General features: G+C 44.6%; 1 protein-coding gene and 1 long non-coding RNA gene across 4 annotated transcripts in view; both read left to right on the plus strand.

The window, feature by feature from the left end:
• CYS1 (cystin 1) overlaps window positions 1-17,599 on the plus strand; it is a 43,033-nt gene extending 25,434 nt beyond the window's left edge. For 2 of the 3 annotated variants that reach the window (XM_043510253.1, XM_038396603.2), the window contains exon 3: window positions 6,085-7,563. In XM_043510253.1, the coding sequence (XP_043366188.1) occupies window positions 6,085-6,305 (221 nt within the window). In that variant the 3' untranslated portion in view covers window positions 6,306-7,563. Of the gene's footprint in view, window positions 1-6,084; window positions 7,564-17,067 lie in introns of those variants that run through there. The other variant, XM_043510254.1, reaches the window with a different exon arrangement.
• LOC122459223 lies at window positions 1,623-2,871 on the plus strand. The gene is made up of 3 exons (XR_006279760.1): window positions 1,623-1,638; window positions 2,563-2,570; window positions 2,649-2,871. It is a non-coding gene; the product is annotated as an uncharacterized LOC122459223 (long non-coding RNA).
• Window positions 17,600-22,601: the final 5,002 nt, after the last annotated feature.

Consider the following 22,601-nt stretch of genomic DNA (forward strand, 5'->3'; position numbering starts at 1 on the left):
ATTAGAATAGAGGATTTCTTGATGAATCCAGTATTGTTGACCTGAAGAGTTCAAAATCATATGATTTTTTTCAGTCTTTTTATTTTACCACATGTGCACCAGCCCCCTGACAATGTCCCACAGTACCTCCATGGCCCAGAGCCCTAGCAGGTTCCTGTTTCTGGCCTGCAGGGAGGGGGCTCCCTGCACTCTGGTAGAGGACTTAGGCCACTACTCAGATAAAGAGGGCATGGGGAAAAAAGTTGTTTCTGCTGTGCTGTACGTGCTCCTAGGCTCTGCCCCAAACAAACAAACACCTCCTTCCCCCACTAGGGACATAGGCATTGTGCCCCTGAATCACTGGGCTAATGCAGCATGCAATATTTGGGGAGACAGTTACTTCTGTATTTAACGATGTGTGTGCTGTTAACACTATTAGCAAGATGGAGCTAAAGTTGGCCCCGTGTCCCCCTATGCTTTCTGGGGGCAAGAGGACACAGGGAGTGCAAGATTGTGAGCACTCAAGCGAACACAAGCCTAGAGATCCAGGGTCTTTGCCCTCCAGCTCTCCACAGCTTCAAAAGAGTGTGTAGATCTGCAGCCTGGAGGGGCTCCAAGCAACCCAACAGGCTGCAGTCTGCTTGCTGGAGCAGTAAAACAGACCTACCTGGTAGAGTTAACTGTTTGTGGTAACTTTTGCAAGGTCAAAACCTCTCCACTGCTCAGGCAGGAAAGGGCAGGATTGAATTCTAGGCCCTGGTCTACACTACGAGTTTAGGTCAAATTTAGCAGTGTTAGATCAATTTAACCCTGCACTCGTCCACACGACGAAGCCATTTACTTTGAGTTAAAGGGCTCTTAAAATCAATTTCTTTACTCCTCCCCCGACGAGGGGATTAGTGCTGAAATCGACCTTGCCAGGTTGAACCTGGAATAGTGTGGTTGCAATTCGATGGTATTGGCCTCTGAGAGCTATCCCAGAGTGCTCCATTGTGACCACTCTGGACAGCGCTCTCAACTCAGATGCACTGGCCAGGTAGACAGGAAAAGGCCCGCGAGCTTTTGAATTTCATTTCCTGTTTCGCCAGCATGGCAAGCTGCAGGTGAGTGCAGATCTCATCAGCAGAGGTGACCATGATGGAGTCCCAGAATTGCAAAAGAGCTCCAGCATGGACTGAATGGGAGGTACAGGATCTGATCGCTGTATGGGGACACGAATCCATGCTATCAGAACTCCATTCCAAAAGATGAAATGCCCAAACATTTGAAAAAAATCTCCAAGGACATGAAGGACAGAGGCTATAACAGGGACCCGCAGCAGTGCCGCGTGAAACTTAAGGAGCTCAGGCAAGCCTACCAAAAAAACAGAGAGGCAAACGGCCGCTCTGGGTCAGAGCCCCAGACATGCTGGTTCTATGATGACCTGCATGCCATTCGAGGGGGTACAGCCACCACTACTCCACCCCTGTGCTTTGACTCCATCAATGAATTATCACGCAACAGGGATGCGCATTTTGGGGATGAGGAGGAGGAGGAGGTTGAAAGTTCTCCACAAGCAAGCGGAGAAACCGTTTCCCCCGACAGCCAGGAACTGTTTATCACCCTGGAGCCAATACCCCCCGAACCGACCGGACCCGCCAGATGGAGAAGGGACCTCTGGTGAGTGTATCTTTGTAAATATAATACATGATTTAAAAGTAAGCGTGTTTAATGATTAATTTGCAGCCAGTACCGCTACTGGAAAAGTCTGTTAATGTGTCTGGGGATGGAGTGGAAATCCTCCAGGGACATCTCCATAAAGCTCTCCTGGATGTACTCCCAAAGCCTTTGCAAAAGGTTTCTGGGGAGGGCAGCCTTATTCCGTCCTTCATGGTAGGACACTTTACCACGCCAGGCCAGTAACACATAGTCTGGAGTCATTGGATAACAAATCATGGCAGCGTATGGTCCCGGTGTTTGCTGGCATTCAAGGGACATCCGTTCTTTATCTCGCTGTGTTATCCTCAGGAGAGTGGTGATATCCATGGTCACCTGGTTGAAATAGGGTAATTTTATTAAGGGGACATTCAGAGGTGGCCATTCCTGCTGGGCTGTTTGCCTGTGGCTGAACAGAAATCTTCCCTGCTGTTAGCCATGCGGTGGGTGGAGGGGTGAAGCAATCATCCCAGATAATGGGTGAGGGGAGGGTTAGTTGGGTTTGTGCTGCATGTTAACCCGAAAACTGCAGCCCCTCCTTTTAAATTGCCAACCCATTTCAAATGGCCAACCCAACGGCTGTTTGGTATGGGAAATGAGGGTGCTGCTGTTTGAAACCGTTCCCACACGTTTTGAAGGTTAAAGAAGCCAAAAGACTGTGGCTTACCATGGCTGCCTGCAAGCCGAATTCTGTTGCCTGCTGGCCCTGCGTGTGTAATCTCTCACACCAAACTGGCAGACCCTCAATATCAGAGGCAAAATGTGACCTTGTACTGAATGCACATGTGCTATGTAAAGTTAACAGCAAGGTTCACCATGAAAGATGTACCCATTGTTCTCTAAAATGCGTCTTTTTAACTACTACTCTCCCTTTTTTTCCTCCCACAGTTGCAAATGTTTCAATGCTCCCCCTATCATCTCCATCCAGAGGCTAGTAAAGATTAGAAGGTGAAAAAAACACACTCGCGATGAAGTATTCTCTGAGCTCATGCAGTCCTCCTGCATCGAAAGACCCCAGCAGAATGCGAGGGAGCAGACAATGTTAGAGTCCAGAAAAGCACAATATGAACACGAGGGCAGGTGGCGGGTTGAAGATGATAGGTGACGTCAGCTGGCTGACAGAAAGCAGGAGTCAATGCTGAGGTTCCTGGAGGATCAAACTGATATGCTCCGGCGTATGGTTGAGATGCAGGAAATGCAGCATGAGCACAGACCCCCACTATAGCCCCTGTGTAACCAACCGCCCTCCTTCCCAAGTTCCATAGCCTCCTCACCCAGACACTCAAGAACACGGTGCGGGGGCCTCCGGGCACCCAACCACTCCACCCCAGAGGACTGCCCAAGCAACAGAAAGCTGGCATTCAATAAGTTTTAAAGTGCAGTGTGACCTTGTCCTTCCCTCTTCCCCCACCCCTCCCGGGCTACCTCGGCAGTTATCCCCCTATTTGTGTGACGAATTAATAAAGAATTCATGAATTTGAAGCAACAATGACTTTATTGCCTCTGCAAGCAATGATCGAAGGGGGGAGGGGAGGGTGGTTAGCTTACAGGGAAGTAGAGTGAACCAAGGGTCGGGGGTTTTCATCAAGGAGAAACAAACAGAACTTTCACACCATAGCCTGGCCAGTCATGAAACTGGTTTTCAAACCTTCTCTGATGCGCACCGCGCCCTCCTGTGCTCTTCTAACCGCCCTGATGTCTGGCTGTGCATAATCAGCAGCCAGGCGATTTGCCTCAATCTCCCACCCCACCATAAACGTCTTCCTCTTACTCTCACAGATATTGTGGAGCGCACAGCAAGCAATAATAACAGTGGGAATATTGGTTTCGCTGAAGTCTACCTGAGTCAGTAAACTGCGCCAGCACGCTTGGAAACGACCAAATGGACATTCTACCACCATTCTGCACTTACTCAGCCTATAGTTGAACAGCTTCTGGCTACTGTCCAGGCTGCCTGTGTTGGCTTCATGAGCCATGGCATTAAGAGGTAGGCTGGGTCCCCAAGGATAACTATAGGCATTTTAGGTTTCAGAGTAGCAGCCGTGTTAGTCTGTATTCGCAAAAAGAAAAGGAGTACTTGTGGCACCTTAGAGACTAACAAATTTATTAGAGCATAAGCTTTCATGAGTTACAGCCCAAATGCATCCGATGAAGTGAGCTGTAACTCACGAAAGCTTATGCTCTAATAAGTTTGTTAGTCTCTAAGGTGCCACAAGTACTCCTTTTCTATAGGCATTTCAACATCCCCAATGGTTATTTTCTGGTCTGGGAAGAAAGTCCCTTGCTAGAACTGTTGAAACAGACCAGAGTTCCTGAAGGTGCGAGCGTCATGTACCTTTCCCGGCCATCCCACATTGATGTTGGTGAAATGTCTCTTGTGATCCACCAGTGCTTGCAACACCATTGAAAAGTACCCCTTTCGGTTTATGTATTTGCTGCCTTGGTGCTCCAGTGCCAAGATAGGGATATGGGTTCCATCTATAGCCCCACCACAGTTAGGGAATCTCATTGCAGCAAAGCCATCCACTATGACCTGCACATTTCCCAGAGTCACTACCCTTGATAGCAGCAGCTCAGTGATTGCACTGGCTACTTGCATCACAGCAACCCTCACAGTAGATTTGCCCACTCCAAATTGATTCCCAACTGATCAGTAGCTGTCTGGCATTGCCAGCTTCTACAGGGCTATTGCCACTCGCTTGTGAACTGTGGGCTGCTCTTATCTTGGTATCCTGGCGCTTCAGGGCAGGGGAAAGCAAGTCACAAAGTTCCATGAAAATGCCCTTACGCATGCGAAAGTTTCGCAGCCACTGGGAATTGTCCCAGACCCGCAACACTATGCGGTCCCACCAGTCTGTGCTTGTTTCCCTGGCCCAGAATCTGCATTCCACAGCATGAACCTGCCCCATTACCACCCTGACGTCCTCATTGCCGGGGCCTGTGCTTTGAGAGAAGTCTGTGTCCATGTCCTCATCACTCTCCTCACTGCGCTGCCGTCACCTACTCGCCTGCTTTTGCTGATTCTGGTTCTGCACATACTGCTGGATAATGCGCGTGGTGTTTAGAATGGTCATAACTGCCGCGGTGATCTGCGCGGGCTCCATGCTTGCCGTGGTATGGCGTCTGCAAGAGAGCAGAGTGGCAGCGGAATCGGCGGGTGGATGACGATGCTGACAGCAATATGGCACTCGCATGGAAAAAGGCGTGAAACAATTGTTGGCCATTGCTTTCACGGAGGGAGGAGCAAGGGGTAGGCTGTCAGCAGATGGTGCAGTACGACTGCTAGCCATCATCTTCTCCTGGGTGCTTGCGGTGCTGCTGGCTGGGAGAGCAGCCTGAGGCAGAATGGCCCCCCCCAAGGATTGAACTCACAACCCTGGATTTAGCAGGCCAATGCTTAAACCACTGACCTATCCCTCTGCCAATATTCCAGAAAGGACTGAATCTCCCTTAGACAAAACTTGAAGAAGCGAATGACCTGAGTCACTCCCATTTATGTCCAGGCGCCCCGACAGACCTCACCGAGGTCTGCCAGGAGCACCCATGTCTGCCCAGGCGCCCCGACCGACCTCACTGAGGGGGCCAAGAGCACCCAGGAGACGAGGAGGACGGCTACCAGTTGTAATGCACTGTTTGCTGCCACAAGGCAATGAGCTGCTGCTGTGTAGCAATGCAGTCCCATGTCTGCCAGCACCCAGGAGATGTACAGTGATGGTGAGCTGCGTGGGCTCCATGCTTGCCGTGGTATGGCGTCTGCATGGGTAACCCAGGAAAAAAGGCGCAAAACGAGTGTCTGCCGTTGCTTTCACGGGGGGGATGGGGAGGGCCTGACGACATGTACCCAGGATCACCCGCGACAATGTTTTTTGTCCCATCAGGGTTTGGGATCTCAACCCAGAATTCCAGTGGGCGGCAGAGACTGCGGGAACTGTGGGATAGCTACCCACAATGCAAAGCTCCAGAAGTTGACGCTAGCCTCGGTACTGTGGACGTACTCCGCCAACTTAATGGTCTTAAGTGGGGATACACACAATCGACTGTATAAAATCCACTTCTATAAATTTGACCTAATTTCGTGGTGACATAGCCTAGGATTGTCAGCGTGCGTAATATGAACATTCCACTTCCGATTACACCAGCGAAAATCATTCCAGTTTCTTCTTGGTGCTTGCTTCAGAAATCACTGTTACCCAAAGATCACTAATGAGCACCACCTGTCTTTCGGGTTGGAAAACTATGAGGCCTGCTATTAAGGAATCCCTGATTCAGTAAGATCGGTGGGTTTGTTTTGACTTTTGCACACAAAAATAATGCTGTTTCTCATTCCCTATTAGAGATAAGGGGCTTACAGTGTCTCACAGAGCTTGATTTTCTTTTACAGTAAAGATACTTCGTTGTCTCGTCCTCCAGGTTTCCAGTCAGAAGTAACAAGAAGCCCGAGATGCAATCCCCAATATCGTACGATTACGCTGAAGAAGAGCTCATGGCGAGTATTGAACAAGAGTACTGCCGCTGAGACCCAGTGCTGTACGATCATAGCTGACAGGGGCACATATGAGCAAGGGTTCTGCAAACAAAATAACCCCGCACACAGTGAGATTGTTCTGAAGAAATGGAAAAGACGAGAATGAAATGGGAGAGAATGTTACCACTCAGGAGGCTGTTAGTATTGTAGGACTTCGAAGAACTCCTCTTTGGCAAGTGCTGAGCAAGAGCACTGATTAACGAAGGAACCCTCACTGAGCAGTGAACAAAAGCTATGTGGTGGGAAAAAATAAGATCTTATTACTTTTCTCTTGTAAATGAATATTTAAAAGCTAGTTTCTAAGTAATACTTGTGTATGAAGACAAATATATTGTAAGGTTGAGATGTGCCATTTTGACAGTGTGATTTCAGTCAGAGAAGTGCAGCAAATCATTTGAATAAATACTTGCTTGATTGGAGATATCCAAAATTTACCTTTCCTGACACTTAGCTATGGGTCAAATTCAGATCTATGGTAAGCAGCTTGCAACTCTTTACACCAGGTATGAATTTGCCCCCACATGTTTTTTTTAAATATTCCACAGCACAGAAAAAGGGAGGGAAGGGAATCAATCATTCCAAACTTAGGCTGCAGGATCTAAGAGTTCAAATCCCAGTTCTCTATCAAACAACAGGGATGGGATTTGTTCTGATTGTGCACATGGCTCTGTTTCTTCTAGCTCCCCTTTTCCAAAGAGGCATGGGGACTGAAGTTGTCACGAGTCCTGCTTCCTTAAAAGGCAAGATTCTTGTCTAGTTTCTTACCTGCTGGCTTATAGAAATGAAAGCTACAGGGAAATCAGAAGGACAGAATGACGTGCACATACCAGTCCAATGCCACAGGTACACGCCTGTTGGGTCACCCACTTTGAGATGGGCTTTAACATTATTGAAGAGCAGTAGTTCACAAATCAGCACTCCAGCACTGGAGTTAGATATAAATTGACCACTTCTGGCTTACACAGGAATTTTCATTAGTGTGTAATTTAAAATTCACCACATTTATCACTAAGGACAGAAAAGTAAAACAAAAAATCCTATAAGCGCAAAGACTCAGAGGTTTTCAGTATGATTGACAGTGAAGCCTTATACTTTTTAATTAACGTTTCTGTCCTTTTGTTTGTTTTGGAGCCTGATATACTTGGAGTAGCTGCTTATCAGAATTAGAAAAAATAACTTCTTTCTGTCCTCTGATGGAACATAACACGTCAGATGAAATCTCAAGGGCAAATCGATGAGGCACATGCTAATGGAAACAGTGGGATACACCTTAAGATGTCAAGGTTTGACTTTCCCTTTGTATTTTGGTGTAGATTTCACAAATATCTATGTTCCAGATAATTCTCAATAAAAGGCAAAAGTATTAGTTTGAGAGAGATTGGGTGATCAATCTTCTGTCCCTCCAACTGTTATTTTTTCATGAAAATATCCAGTAGGATTTTTAATGTGTTCTCACTGCATATGATTTTTTCTTCCTAATGAGGCATCTAGTTTTAGTTTTTCCTCCAGATTACATAATGATGAACCCGTGGCTATCTCCAGGTTGTCATGTTCTCATAGCCAATGTGACTGAACACAGACATCTCCATGCTGGTTCATAGTCCTCCCCTACTCAGTGCTTCTTCAGCCCACTATTCCTGGAAGTTTCAGAGAAGCAGCCGTGTTAGTCTGTATTCGCAAAAAGAAAAGGAGTATTTGTGGCACCTTAGAGACTAACAAATTTATTAGAGCATAAGCTTTCGTGAGCTACAGCTCACTTCATCGGATGCATTGAGCTGTAGCTCACGAAAGCTTATGCTCTAATAAATTTGTTAGTCTCTAAGGTGCCACAAATACTCCTTTTCTTATTCCTGGAAGATTCATTAAAAGGCTATCAGAAGATAGTAGAGACAAAGTGCACCTGTAAGGGGATGTGCACAATTCTAGAAGGATGGAGAGGATCATGCAGAGAGCACAAAAACCCCTACTGACCAGTTTGGATAAGAAGCAGTTTTTCAAAAGATGTCCTGCTCATGTACTCAGATGGTGGGTATCATTGTGGTGTGAACTTTACATAGAGAAGGACAGAAATGTTCCTGTTGGAGGTCTGGTGTGGCACCCAATCAGATGGAAGTTATACTTAGGGCATGTCTACATGGGGATGTTAGTGCTAATATGCTAAATAAGCTAAAATGTGACTTTAAAGTGCACTAGGTACTCAATTAGCTACTCCACACTAGCTCGCCATGTGGACACTGACTGTGCACTAAGAGAGCCTAGCTTGGTATATCCAGAAATATCCTGCTGTCAGTCAAAAAATATATGTGCAGTGGTTGGGGGAGGTAGCTTAACATATCAGGATTAGAACCACACACAAAAATAGAAAATATGGTAATAACTGGTTCTTGAGTAGAAACAATATGTTCAGTAATATTACCATTTCTGAAAATTACACAAAAGTAATAACATGAATTTATATGGCCAAGGTCCGTATTCTATTACATTGGCCAGAATTAAATTAAACGAAATTAATCTCCAATAACCTGCCATGATAGCAAGCAAAATTATATCAGAGTGAGAAGAATACATAGTGCATTTTTTATCGAGAACATAAAAACATCTGAAGATTTCTAAATCTAGTAGCTGTACATACTCATGATGCTGCATGCATGGTATGTCCCCTTTTTGTTCAGAAACTATCCAACTTTTAGATTTCTATGCTATCCAGGTTTCTTCCTTTAGATTGGGACTGTTCTTGGACACACAGGGCCAGACTCTAAGGGGTGCCCAGTATGTGATAGGCACAGATGAGGGGAAGGAAGCCACAGAGGAACTGGTTGTGGCTTTCTGATTCTGGGGCCAGTTATGTGCTGGGACCTGCCTACTTTAGGATGACAACCAAAATGCTTTAAAATAAGACAACTGGTTGTGGTGTCCAGGGTTCATTTTACCAGCCATGAATAGATGGATAGATTCATAGATACTAAATTCAGAAGGGACCATTCTGATCATCTAGTCCAACCTCCTGCACAGCGCAGGCCACAGAACCTCACCCACCCACCCACTCCTATGAAAAACCTCACCCACGTCTGAGCTATTGAAGTCCTTAAATCATGATTCAAAGACTTCAAGGAGCAGAAAAGCCTCCCTCAAGTCAACCATGCCCCATGCTACAGAGGAAGGCGAAAAACCTCCGGGGCCTCTCCAATCTGCCCTGGAGGAAAATTCCTTCCCGACCCCAAATATGGCAATCAGCTAAACCCTGAGCATATGGGCAAGATTCACCAGCCAGATACCCAGGAAAGAATTTTCTATAGTAACTCAGATCCCATCCATCTAATATCCCATCTCAGGGGATTTGGCCTATTTACCCTGAATATGTAAAGATCAATTACTTACCAAAATCCCATTATCCCATCATACCATCTCCTCCATAAACTTATCAAGTAGAATCTTAAAACCAGATAGATCTTTTGCCCCCACTGCTTCCCTTGGAAGGTTATTCCAAAACTTCACTCCTCTGATGGTTAAAAACCTTCGTCTGATTTCAAGTCTAAACTTCCTGGTGGCCAGTTTATACCCATTTGTTCTTGTGTCCACATTGGTGCTGAGCTGAAATAATTCCTCTCCCTCTCCTGTATTTATCCCTCTGATATATTTATAGAGAGCAATCATATCTCCCCTCAACCTTCTTTTAGTTAGGCTAAACAAGCCAAGCTCCTTAAGTCTCCTTTCATAAGACAAGTTTTCCATTCCTCGGATCATCCTAGTAGCCCTTCTCTGAACCTGCTCCAGTTTGAATTCATCCTTTTTAAACATGGGAGACCAGAACTGCACACAGTATTCTAGGTGAGGTCTCACCAGTGCCTTGTATAACGGTACTAAAACCTCCTTATCCCTACTGGAAATTCCTCTCCTGATGCATCCCAAAACTGCATTAGCTTTTTTCACAGCCATATCACATTGGCAGCTCATAGTCATCCTATGATCAACCAGTACTCCAAGGTCCTTCTCCTCTTCTGTTACTTCTAATTGATGCGTCCCCAACTTATAACTAAAATTCTTGTTATTAATCCCTAAATGCATAACCTTACACTTCTCGCTATTAAATTTCATCCTATTACTATTACTCCAGTTTACAAGGTCATCCAGATCCTCCTGTATAATATCCCGATCCTTCTCCGAATTGGCAATACCTCCCAGCTTTGTATCATCTGCAAACTTTATTAGCACACTCCCACTTTTTGTGCCAAGGTCAGTAATAAAAAGATTAAATAAGATAGGGATTGGTTTTGGAACCAGAGGAACTCCACTGGTAACCTCCCTCCAACCTGACAGTTCGCCTTTCAGTAGGACCCGTTGCAGTCTCCCCTTTAACCAATTCCTTATCCACCTTTTGATGTTCATATTGATCCCCATCTTCTCCAATTTAACTAATAATTCCCCATGTGGCACGGTATCAAATGCCTTACTGAAATCTAGGTAAATTAGATCCACTGCATTTCCTTTATCTAAAAAATCTGTTACCTTTTCAAAAAAGGAGATTAGGCTGGTTTGGCACGATCTACCTTTTGTAAAAACATGTTGTATTTTGTCCCATTTACCACTGACTTCAATGTCCTTAACTAATTTCTCCTTCAAAATTTTTTCCAGGACCTTGCATACTACAGATATCAAACTAACTGGCCCGTAGTTACCTGGATCACTTTTTTTTCCTTTCTTAAAAATAGGAACTATATTAGCAATTCTCCAATCATTCGGTACTACTCCTGAGTTTACAGATTCATTAAAAATTCTTGCTAATGGGCTTGCAATTTCAGGTGCCAATTCCTTTAATATTCTTGGATGAAGATTATCTGGGCCCCCCGATTTAGTCCCATTAAGCTGTTTCAGTTTTGCTTCTACCTCAGATATGGTAATATCTACCTCTATATCCTCATTCCCATTTGTCATGCTACCATTATCCCCAACATCCTCTTTAGCCTTATTAAAGACTGAGGCAAAGTATTTGTTTAGATATTGGGCCATGCCTAGATTATCTTTAACCTCCACTCCATCCTCAGTGTTAAGCGGCCCCACTTCTTCTTTCTTAGTTTTCTTCTTATTTATATGGCTATAGAACCTTTTACTATTGGTTTTAATTCCCTTTGCAAGGTCCAACTCTACTCGACTTTTAGCCTGTCTCACTTTATCCCTACATGTTCTGACCTCAATTAGGTAGCTTTCCTTGCTGATCCCTCCCATCTTCCACTCCCTGTATGCTTTCTGCTTCTTCTTAATCACCTCTCTAAGATGCTTGCTCATCCATCTTGGTCTGCAACTCCTTCCTATGAATTTTTTCCCCTTTCTTGGGATACAGGCTTCTGACGGCTTCTGCAGCTTTGATTTAAAGTAATCCCAGGCCTCCTCTACCTTTAGATCCATAAGTTCTTCAGTCCAATCCACTTCCCTAACTAATTTCCTTAATTTTTGAAAGTCAGCCCTTTTGAAATCAAAAACCCTAGTTGCAGATTTATTTTTGTTAATCCTTCCATTTAGTTTGAACTGAATTAGCTCATGATCACTTGAGCCAAGATTGTCCCCTACAACCATTTCTTCTATGAGGTCCTCGCTACTCACCAAAATTAAATCTAAAATGGCATCCCCTCTAGTCGGTTCAGCAACTACTTGATGAAGGAATCCATCAGCTATCACATCTAGGAAAATCTGAGCCCTATTATTATTACTAGCACTGGTCCTCCAGTCTATATCTGGGAAGTTAAAGTCTCCTATGATCATGCAGTTTCCATTAGTATTTACTTTATTAAAGACATTAAAAAGGGCTCTATCCATATCCAAATTAGATCCCGGAGGTCTATAGCACACCCCAAGCACTATCGTAGGAGAGGCTTTACTAGTTTTCTTCCCCAATGTAATTTTTGCCCAGACGGACTCTGTCTTATCCATTGCATCGCTTCTTATTTCTTTACATTCTACCTCATCATTGATATACAATGCTACCCCCTTTACCTTTGTTTCTGTCTTTCCTAAACAGCACATACCCTTCAATACCTGTAGTCCAGTCATGACTACTATTCCACCATGTTTCTGTTATCCCTATAATATCTGGTTTCACTTCCTGCACCAGTAGCTCTAGTTCCTCCATTTTGTTACCTAGGCTCCTCGCATTGGTGTACAAACATCTTAATTTTTGCTGTTTGGCCTCGCTCACATTTTGTACCCTATTAGGCACAGTCATTCTACAGCCAGTATAACCTATTAGACTAGTATCCACACCGCCCTCGCTCCTTATATACATTCTCCTACCCACGGCTGTATCCCTTCTTACTTCGTCTTCTTCCCTCTCAATGCTAAAATCTGGCGTGGAGATTTCCTGGACATCTCCCATCCATCTCCCCCTAATTCCTAGTTTAAAGCTCTCTTTATCAGTTGTGCCAGCCTCGATCATAGAAGTCTATTTCCTTCCCTACTCAGATGAAGTCCATCCCAAGAGAACTGTCCTCTGTCCGTGAATGCCTCCCAGTGGCCATACATCCCAAAGCCCTCCTTATAGCACCACTGCCTAAGCCATCTGTTGACAGTCACAATCTTGTCACACCTTTGTTGCCCTTCTCTAGGAACAGGAAGGATCCCGCTAAAGATCACCTGAGCCTCATTTCCTTAAGCGTCTTCCCCAGCCTAGCATAGTCTCCCTTAATATTTTCCAGCGAGAATCTGGCTTTATCATTTGTTCCCACATGAAGGATAATTAGGGGATTCTTTCCCGCTCCCTTTAGGATCCTTTTCAACCTCAGGTCTACATCCCGTATCTTAGCACCCGGAAGACAGCACACCCTTCTATTCTCAGGATCAGCTCTAGTTACAGGCCTGTCTATTCTTCTCAATAAAGAGTCCCGGATCACATAGACCTGCCTTTTCCTGGTGACGGTGCTATTCTCCAGTCTCTCCCCTGTTCCGTCTGGCTGCAAGTTCTTTCCATTCCTTTTTTCCCTTATAATCTTCTTCAGCCCATCCTGTATCCTCCTGGGGCTCATATTTGGTGTAGTCTCCCTTGACTCTTCCCCTTTTCCTATAGGACTAGCCTCTCTTCTCTTCTTCCTTACCCTTCCACCTTCAACAAGTACCTGCTGAGCCCCTTCTTCATTTTCCAACTCTGCAAACCTATTCCTAAGCTCTATTTCTCCTTCACTAGCCCATCTTTTTCTCTGCCTGGTTCTTTTAGTCACATGTTTCCACTGACCACTTTCCTCACCCAGTCTCCCCTCAAAATTCCCCAGCCCTGCTTCCATCCGCGAGTCTGAGCTTTTCCCTTCAGATACCCTCATATCTTTGCTCCATCATCTGCTCAAACCCCTTCCTAAACTCAACCAGACTTTCCACCTGCATCTCCAAACCTCGGAACTTTTCCTCCATCAGCTCTATCAGACGACATTTCATGCAGAAAAAACTCTTACCGGTTCCCCCCTCCAGAATCATGTACATACCACAGCTTCCACATCCAGTCATCCTCAATGTGTCTTCCACTACACGAGTCACTCCCACAGCTGCCTCTGTATCTGTCATCGCTTTCCCACCTAAATCCTGTTAATCTGGGAACCACCCCCCCAGCAAAAGCAAACCCCAAACAAGCACCACAATACAAACTCCCACTCAAACTCCCCTGTTTAGAGCTCTGTTTGCTAGCTCCTGTGCCGCGGCAGCTGTCTGTGAAAACCTCTGGTCACACCCCAATGTAACACTAGGGAGGCTGGAGAAGGGTGGCACACATGTCAGTTGGGGACCGCTCAGCTGGAATCCCAAGATGGAGAAATCTACCAACTTTCCAGACACTTTGAGCTGCCAGACCTTACTGTTATACTGTGTAGACAGGGAGATCAAGCCTCCTTCAGTATCTGAGACCTCCTCCTGCTCCAGGCTCTGTCTTCAGGGCCATCCCGAGCCATTTTGGTGCCCTACGCAGCCCCCCAGGCAGGAGGGAACTGCCCCCCAGCACTTACCAGCAGCGCGGCAGGGAGCCAGAGGAGCAGAGCAGGCTGGGTCCAGGTCGCTCCACTTACCACACAGTGAGTGCATGCCCGACCCCTGCAGCACTCCTCTGGGGAGTGGGGGCGGAGCAGGGGCAGAGGCGTGGGGGAGTGGGGGCGGAGCAGGGGCTGGAGCAGCACGCAGCTGCGCAGGGCACCAGGAAATGTGGTGCCCCAAATTTCCTGGTGCCCTCCTCAGCTGCGTGCTTTGCGTATGGGTAAGGACGGCCCTGTCTGCCTTGCTGAGGTCAGAGTTAAGTTTCTCTCTCTGCAGCTGTATTCTATAACTGCTCCAGCTAAGAATGCTTTTCAGGTTGTCTTAAAGGAAAGACTGTGTTTTGGGAATTTTATAGAAAGAGAAAATATTAAAATAAAAAGCATGAAGAAATAGTCATCCCTGACTGATTATTAGGAAATGTACCTGGCGGTCGGAACTAGGCCTAAGGACTGAACATTGAAATCTAACCTGCCTGGCAAGATGATTTATTTTCTCCCCATTAGCATTTGGGGTGACATCTTACTTTAGTCCTGTCTGTGATGGCCATTTCCCCGTGTAACAGCCAGTTGTTCATAAGATGACAAAATTCATTCCTATTTTTAAAAAGGATCTCATCTAGCCTGTCCCTAAACATATGGGACTACACTGAGATACACCAGCTGGGTAGCTGGCCTGTCATTTCAGTCATTACCCTTCTACATGACATATACAGCCTAGTGTACTGGAGCAGGACACAGTATTTAGTGCAAAAAACTTTCAGTCCTCTCCAAGTAAACGATAAAATATTTTCCACAATTTAGCATGGTATCTTCCCTTGTCTAGAAGCAGCACGTAAATACAAAATTATACAAATACAGTATGTTCTGTACTTTGCACAAACTACCTACCTTATGTTTAGTGCCGTGCTGGCTATTAACCATTCTACAAACAGCCACTCCTTAAAAAACACCAAATCAAACCACCGTTGGTCAGAGGGTTAAGGAAAGGGTCACATTTTCCATGGTTACCACTTAAATAGATTATCAGCTCCAGCCACTTACTTAGCTTTCACTGAGTGTAGTGTTTAAAACAAAACAAACAAAAAAAAAGTGAGCCTTCAGAGCATGCCATGCAAACTAAAAAAACTAGATCATAAGAGATTTTTATATAAATATTAACCAAAAGGCAAAAATCTTGGCTTCTGACTGACCATCTGTCTCGTGAAAAGCAGTCATGTGCAGAAGACAGCAGGCCAAAAAAACCGAAGACCTGGTCAGCAGCATGACAACTTAGCTGAAGGCAGTTTGGCGTTCACAAGATTTACTAGTTGGTCTGTAAAAAGATTAACACTGAAAGGCTCTGTAATGGTAAGAAATTTAAAAGCCTGAAAAGAATTCTTAGAAGTTAGTTAACTAGGCCAAAATCTTCCAAAAACAGAACAAAAGCCACTTTTGTGCTTACGCCATTCACATCTACTCAACTTCTGAGCTACATGCAAATTGGGGGTTTGCAAATGCAGAACTGCACCTTTGAAGATATAATGCACAGAAGAATTTCTTCTTACCTGCGGATTGCTTTTCATGACATTACTACCATGATAGGCGCATGCCTTGCCACTGAACAAGGAAAAGAAATAAAAAGGGTGTAATCACGGTTGTAGCACTCTAGCCTTTCCTGGAGTATGTACACACCTGTACAGGAAGGAGCACAAAGATAGCAAGACCTTCAGAGTGGAAACCACTGGTTGCTTTGTCTCCTAAAAACAACTAGAAAAAGTGCTTGCCTCTAGAGCAGTTTTAAGAAGGGAAATACCCTCTCATAGGCTGGCCTTGAGCCAGCCGACTCTTTTACAGGGCTTTAAAAACTGATCAGGGGACAAACTGAGCTAGAAATTGAAGACTCAAAATGGGAGGAGCTGTGACTTAATGTGTGGGCAGGTGATAGGAAAGATTAACATGGAAATTGCCAAAATCAAGCCATGAGGACCCAGTTGCTTGTTATAAGCAGCCATATTTGCTCTGTATTTATCTATATGCTTGGCGCGACAATAAACAGTCTTTGTTGGCAAACTAAAGTGTGTCTTCTGTACTCTGTTAACCAATACTCACAGCTCTAATAATACAGCCTACAGTACAACCTCACAGCTTTCACTCCAGTAGGTTAATCAGATGAAGGCTTTTCACAGCCAGTCTCACTCTCTTCCCATCACCTGGTTCTCCACCCGAGAACTTCCAAAGCAGAAATAAGAATTATAATACCTGAGACGACTTCCTGACTCCTCAGATGTGCCTGTCTCCATCAGGGTGGAACTCTGTACTGGTGTTGGTATGTTACAGAAGACAACTAGAAAGTAGGAAAATTTTGTTTTCCACTGAAACCACTGCCACCAGTGTAGATCCAGCTTGAGTAGTAGTGCCCTACCCAGGGGTGGGCCCATAGGTGCTGACTCCATGGGTACTCCAGCCCCACCAGCCACAGCTGTTTGGCAGCTTGTGGAGGGGCTTAGGGAAGGGCAGCAAGTGGCGAATAGGCAGGGGCCTTGGGGAGGGGGCAGAGAGAGGGTGGGGCCTTTGGAGAAGGGGGTGGGGCCTTGGGGCAGAATTGGGGTGGAGCACCCCTGGGAAAAAGTAAAAGTTGGCACCTATGGTTGGGATCACACATATATGCTGAAATGTAAAGAGGATGAACAATCCAGCCATGAAGGAAATGGAGTTGGGCTGGGAAAACTGCTCCCTCGTTCTAAAAAGATAGCAGCCCTCAAGCTGCTGAGCACAGTGTATCCTGACCTCTCCATTTGGCTGCTGCTGGGGTTGACTATGGTTCTTGGTACAGGCGGGGTAGCACACCAGCTAGCTAGTATTGACTTAAGCCACTCGCTTTCGAACCAGCAGGTGGCAACTACTTCAATGGAGTTCAACTGGACAGAGATATCCTGCAGAAGAGTAAAAAAAACTGGATACAAGAGAAGATCCCGCGGGGAGAATAAAATCTAGAACTTTATCTTCCTTTTGAGGTCCCTCTCTCAAAGAGCAAGGCAAGATCAGACTTCCTATTACCGTTAGTACAAGCGAGATGCACTGAGAGCCCTTTGAGCATATCAAATGAGTTCTGAGGAACTTCCTCCTAAGGCTTCAGAGTAGCAGCCGTCTTAGTCTGTATTCGCAAAAAGAAAAGGAGTACTTGTGGCACCTTAGAGACTAACAAATTTATTTGAGCATAAGCTTTCGTGAGCTACAGCTCACTTCATCGGATGCATTCAGTGGAAAAAGGCTGGGGATCCAGGCAAAAGTCAGGAAGGGATACCATGTCAGAGAAGGAAACTACTTTGAGAAGAAAATTAAGATGTGTTTGGATCACTACTTCATCTGGGATAGAGAATGGCAATACTTGCTCCTTCTCTTTCCCCACCCAGGTGACTGCCATGAGTAGAGATGTTCAAGATTTTTTTAAATTTTCATTAAAAATTTTTGCTGCTTTTTTGACCAACTTGTAGAGATGATCAGATTTTTCCAAGTACTGACCTTTTTGTGAATTTTCTTTCATGTGTGTGCACGCTATTTTTGGACGAGACTCTAGCCACAAGTAAGGCTCCCTTCCAGGACGGAAAGAAAAAGGCCAATGAACATTAATGGCCCCAAAGATCAAACCTCAGAAATAAATTGAGGCTCCAGAGAGCAATAGGTTTCTTAACTAGGGGCCTGGGTAGGATGCTGGTTTAGAGTGCAGTTATACTCTGAAGAGTTCATATGTAAAAAGTGACACTTTTACTCAGCAGATCTGCTTCCTGGAAGCCTTTTCATCTCTACTGACTACAGTAACAAAAGTAAGTTTTAACTGCTTTTTATTGCTGCTATTCATAGAATCAACAGACCAGTAGAGTGGGAGCTAAATTCTATTCCTTCTTGTGCAGCATCACTGGAATTGCTGAGTAAACTCCCATCAACTGCACTCTTATGGAAATCTATTTATGGCACAGGTGTCCTTGAAGGCATAGGTCAAAGACAGTGGCCTAGCATGCTGACCTAACCTTTGTAACAGGTGATTATGTATGAGATAGAAAAAGCTCAATCAGGCTGAGTTTGCAGTTAAGAAAAAATGATCATTCTACTTGTAAATTGAGCACATTTGATAGAGAGAAATTACTGATACACAACAAACATGGAAGGCCTCATGTAAAGAAAAAAATGACCTCAGTTCATCTTAAAGAGTAAATTTGCACTTTCAGGAACATATTCCCTGATGGGCACTCCTCAAGTTGCAGCTGAGGGAGCCCGAGTTACTGAGGTCTGAAACCTGGACCCTTAGATAAGGGTCTAGATAAGAAAGTTGCAGATTTAATTAAATGTATGATTTTAAATTATTTAGTTAAACTAGTGCAAGCTTTTTTTGCTTTAAAAGTCACTTATTCCAGTTTAAACTAATTCAGTAACCAACTTAAACTAAACTGAAATAAGCCTGGTTTAAATCAAAGTAAGTGGCTGAGAGGGGTTTGCACCAGTTTAATTAAATCAGGAGGAGGATGACGAGGAGTTCTGTCAGTATACTAACACCACCTCCCCCGAATGATGTGCTATACCCAGAAAAGCATTCTGTTGGTGCAGCTGCATTTACACTGGGGGTTTGGTTGGTACAGCTACGGCGCCAGGAGTGTATGTTTTTTTCGCCCACACCCTAAGCAATGTAGCTATGCTGCTATAGGTTTTATTTTTTAAACTTAATATTTATTGTTTTTATATTAAATATATACATTTTATATTAAATATAAACACATAATGAACCAAAACATATAAATACATGAAAAAGGAAATAGCATATAACTAACAAAATTCAAGGTTCATCGTGACGCATGGCCAGAACGGGTTAAACATCCTGCGGGATGAATGACTCAAATTCAACCCTTAAAGACATGGGGAGATGATGTTTGTGTTTCTGTGTATTTACATATATACAAGTAGTGGTCAACAATGTAATCAACAGTCCCTGTCTATGCTGTATTCTGTTAATTCAGAGATCAAAAGAACATCCTAGCATTTAAATGAACGATAAACATGAGATACCGCTGTATTCATCTCTTTGAAGTGTATAGCAAATCACCTGTAAATGGTGGAAAAACAGGCAATTGCCTTTTGTTAATCTGCATGAACAATTAATGATGATGCTTAGAAAATGAGAGCCCATTGTTCCCTAAGAGACTCCAACCCAACAAAGGCGGCTTGAAATTGTATAAAAGATCCTTGGGTCCCAATCCTTTTTATCTCAGATTTGCTTAAGCTTCATCAGGGGACGTTTGAATTGCAAGATTGAGGTCCCAGTTAAACTGGAAACACCCTGAATATGATATTGGACATTGGACTATAACCTATGGACTAAATTCTAAAAAAAACTCATTGCAACTACAAAGCTCATCATCCCTGCTATATATCTGAACCTCAAGAATTGAACTCATGTCTGTATATATATTGATCTTTTAAACCATACTCTCTCTCTTTTCTCTTTTAATAAAATTTAGTTTAGTTAATAAGCTGTAAGCGTGTATTTGGGTAAGATCTGGAATATTCATTAACCTGGGAGGTGATATGTCTGATCCTTTGAGCTTGGTAAAACCTTTTCTTTTATATGATGAAAAAGATTTTCAGTAATCTTCATCATTCTTGACTTGGGTATCTGGAGGGGAGCCTGAGGCTGGATTACTTTAAGGGAATTGTGTTGTTGGCTTCTGGGCAACCAGTGAAGTAATAAAGAAGCGGTTTTGTGCTGACTTGGTAACTAAGTATTGAAAATATCCACCAGCTTTGGGTATTGTCTGCCCCATTCTTCGCAGTTCACTCTAATTGAGTGACTTCAGCTGCCGCCCCCCCCCCCCAGGGACCCTGGTCACAGTATTTGTAAAACCTGGGAAAAAACAAAACCAAAATCAAACAAGAAAACCCTGAACTGGTAGAGATCATGCAGGGGATCAATTAAAGTGACCAAAATGATAAATGAGAACATAACCTGCGACTATTGGGGACAAATATATACTAAGCTGCAAAAGTTTGCAGTGTATGAGCAGACAGCCTCATTTTTCCCCCCCCAATCATTTCTATTAGACAGTCATTTTTTCCATTATTGCAGCAGTAGAGAGCTCTCTAAGCCTGTCTGTGTATGAGGGAGGACTTGCAGATTTCTATTTTCTCAAAATAACTCGTTTGACCACTAAAATAGTTACTGCAATCCCATTTCTTAGTCACTATAGGTGTTAAGTGTAGACTAGGCTTTAGTTAAACTAGAGCAACTTTATGTGAACATTTAAGATAATGAAGTCTGATTCTACACCAACATTGTGAAATACACAAGCCTCTCCCCTTGTTAGTAGGAGCAGGCTTAGGGCAAGCTGCTACAAAGTCTGCGGAAAGAGTGGGAAGGTAGCTTCTTAAGATCTAACCTGCCATTAAGAGACTCCAGAAAGAGGTGGCACAACATTTGCCCAAGGGGAGTGTGATGGGGTGCCCACCCCTACAAGGCCTGGAGGGGTTAAAGTGGCTAGGCAGGCCAATTAACTGCCCAGGCTACACCCAAGGAAGGAAACAGGGCACAGGCCTCAAACTGGAAATGGGCGAAGCTGGGCAGGAACAGGAGGGGGCCTGTATAAAGCCCAGGAGCTGTGAGCAGCAAGAGGCTGCAAGGAAGTAGTCTGCAGCCACTCCCTGCGGGGAGGGAGCCTGTGCTGGCAGAAAGAGGGGGAAGCCAGATAAGCAGGAAGAAGCCCAGGGAAACAGCAGCAAGGGGTAGGACCATACAGATCTGGGCTGCTTTTATAGGGTCACTGGGCTGGAACCCAGTGTAGAGGGCAGGTCTGGGTTCCCCTACCAGCCACTGAAAAGTGGTGCAGGGCATTGGAGATGCCTGCCGGACAGCTGATCCAGAAAGATTTTGACTTCCCTGTAAGGGGAGGATCTCAGTGACTCAGCCAGAGGGCCAAACCATGCCGATCAGGAAGCTGAAGGTCTGGGAAAGAGAGGAGTCACAGAGTGAAAGAGATGACGGGTAGAGACACCACCAAAGGTGGGCAGCACCTGGCAAGATCTAATCCCCTGAGCTGCCAGGGGGAAGCACCATGTGCAACGAGTGGATCCCATGACAGAAAGACTGAGAAAGACATCAGGAAAAGCAGAAGAGTTCACGCACACAAGATGCTGAATTAACTACAGAGATGGAGCCCTTAATGCAGGAACCTCCTCCTCTTCTCTTCCATTGAGAAGACAGAGTTCTTGGAAGGGAACTCTATTTCCATGAGATCTTTTCTTCTTCATGGTCTTCCTCCTCCAATAGCTTGTGAGGAAAATCTGCTTTTTGTTGTGGGGAGGGGTTGGTGTCAGGTGGGGCACATACGTAAGAACAGCCATACTGGGTCAGACCAATGGTCCATCTAGCCCAGTATCCCATCTTCCAGCAGTGGGAGGTGCCAAATGCTTCAGAGGGAATGATCCATCCCCTGTCGTCCAGTCCCAGCTTCTGGCAATTAAAGGCTAATCGCCATTGATGGACCTATTCTCCATTAATTTATCTAATTCTTTTTTGAACCCATTTTTAGCCTTCACAATAACCCCTGCTGACAAGTTCCACAGGTTGACTGTGTGTTGTGTGAGGAAGTACTTCCTTATGTTTGTTTCAAACCAACTGCCTATTAATTTCATTGGGTGACCCCGGGTTCTTGTTATGTGGGGGAAATAACACTTCCTTATTCACTTTCTCCACTTTATAGACTCATATTCCACCTCACCTCCTCATACTTGTGCCTTTTCTAAGATGAAGTCTTTTTTAATCTCTCTTCATATAAAATCAGTTCCATACTCCTAAATCGTTTTTGTTGCCCTTCTCTGTACTTTTTTCAGGTTTTTTGGGGTTTTTTTGTTGGTTGTTTGTTTTGAAATGAGGCAAGCAAAACAGCACACAGTATTCAAGGTGAAGGCATACCATGGATTTATATAGGGGCATGATATTTGCTGTCTTATCTACCCACCCACCAGTACAGCTTTGCTCGTCTTCCCAAATTCAGGGCATGCTGCTAGCTGTAAGGGGCTAGGACGATGGGTACAGCCAGGTGTCACAGTAGAAGGTTGCAGTGAAGAGCTGAAGAACACGGCCTCTATTTTCTTGCTTTAAAACTTATTTTGTTTGTTTCTACACTATTGTTCTCTAGTCCAAGTCAAACCCAGACGTTTTAAAGTGACTCAGCTAGAAATAAGTGTTGCTGCAATTTGGTTGGTGGGAAGGGCACAGTAGAGAAATAGCCGAAAAATTCTTCCATGTTATTGGACAACTCTTGCCTGACAGACCACTAAAGAAGATATGCCCAGATTCTGTTCAAACAGCATCCATATCACAGAATAAGTGCATAGGGGAAGGAGAAACCAGTGACACTTCTGTACAGTCTTGGGAT

Source organism: Dermochelys coriacea, chromosome 3 (genome assembly GCF_009764565.3).
Source record: "Dermochelys coriacea isolate rDerCor1 chromosome 3, rDerCor1.pri.v4, whole genome shotgun sequence".
Lineage (NCBI taxonomy): Eukaryota > Metazoa > Chordata > Testudines > Dermochelyidae > Dermochelys > Dermochelys coriacea.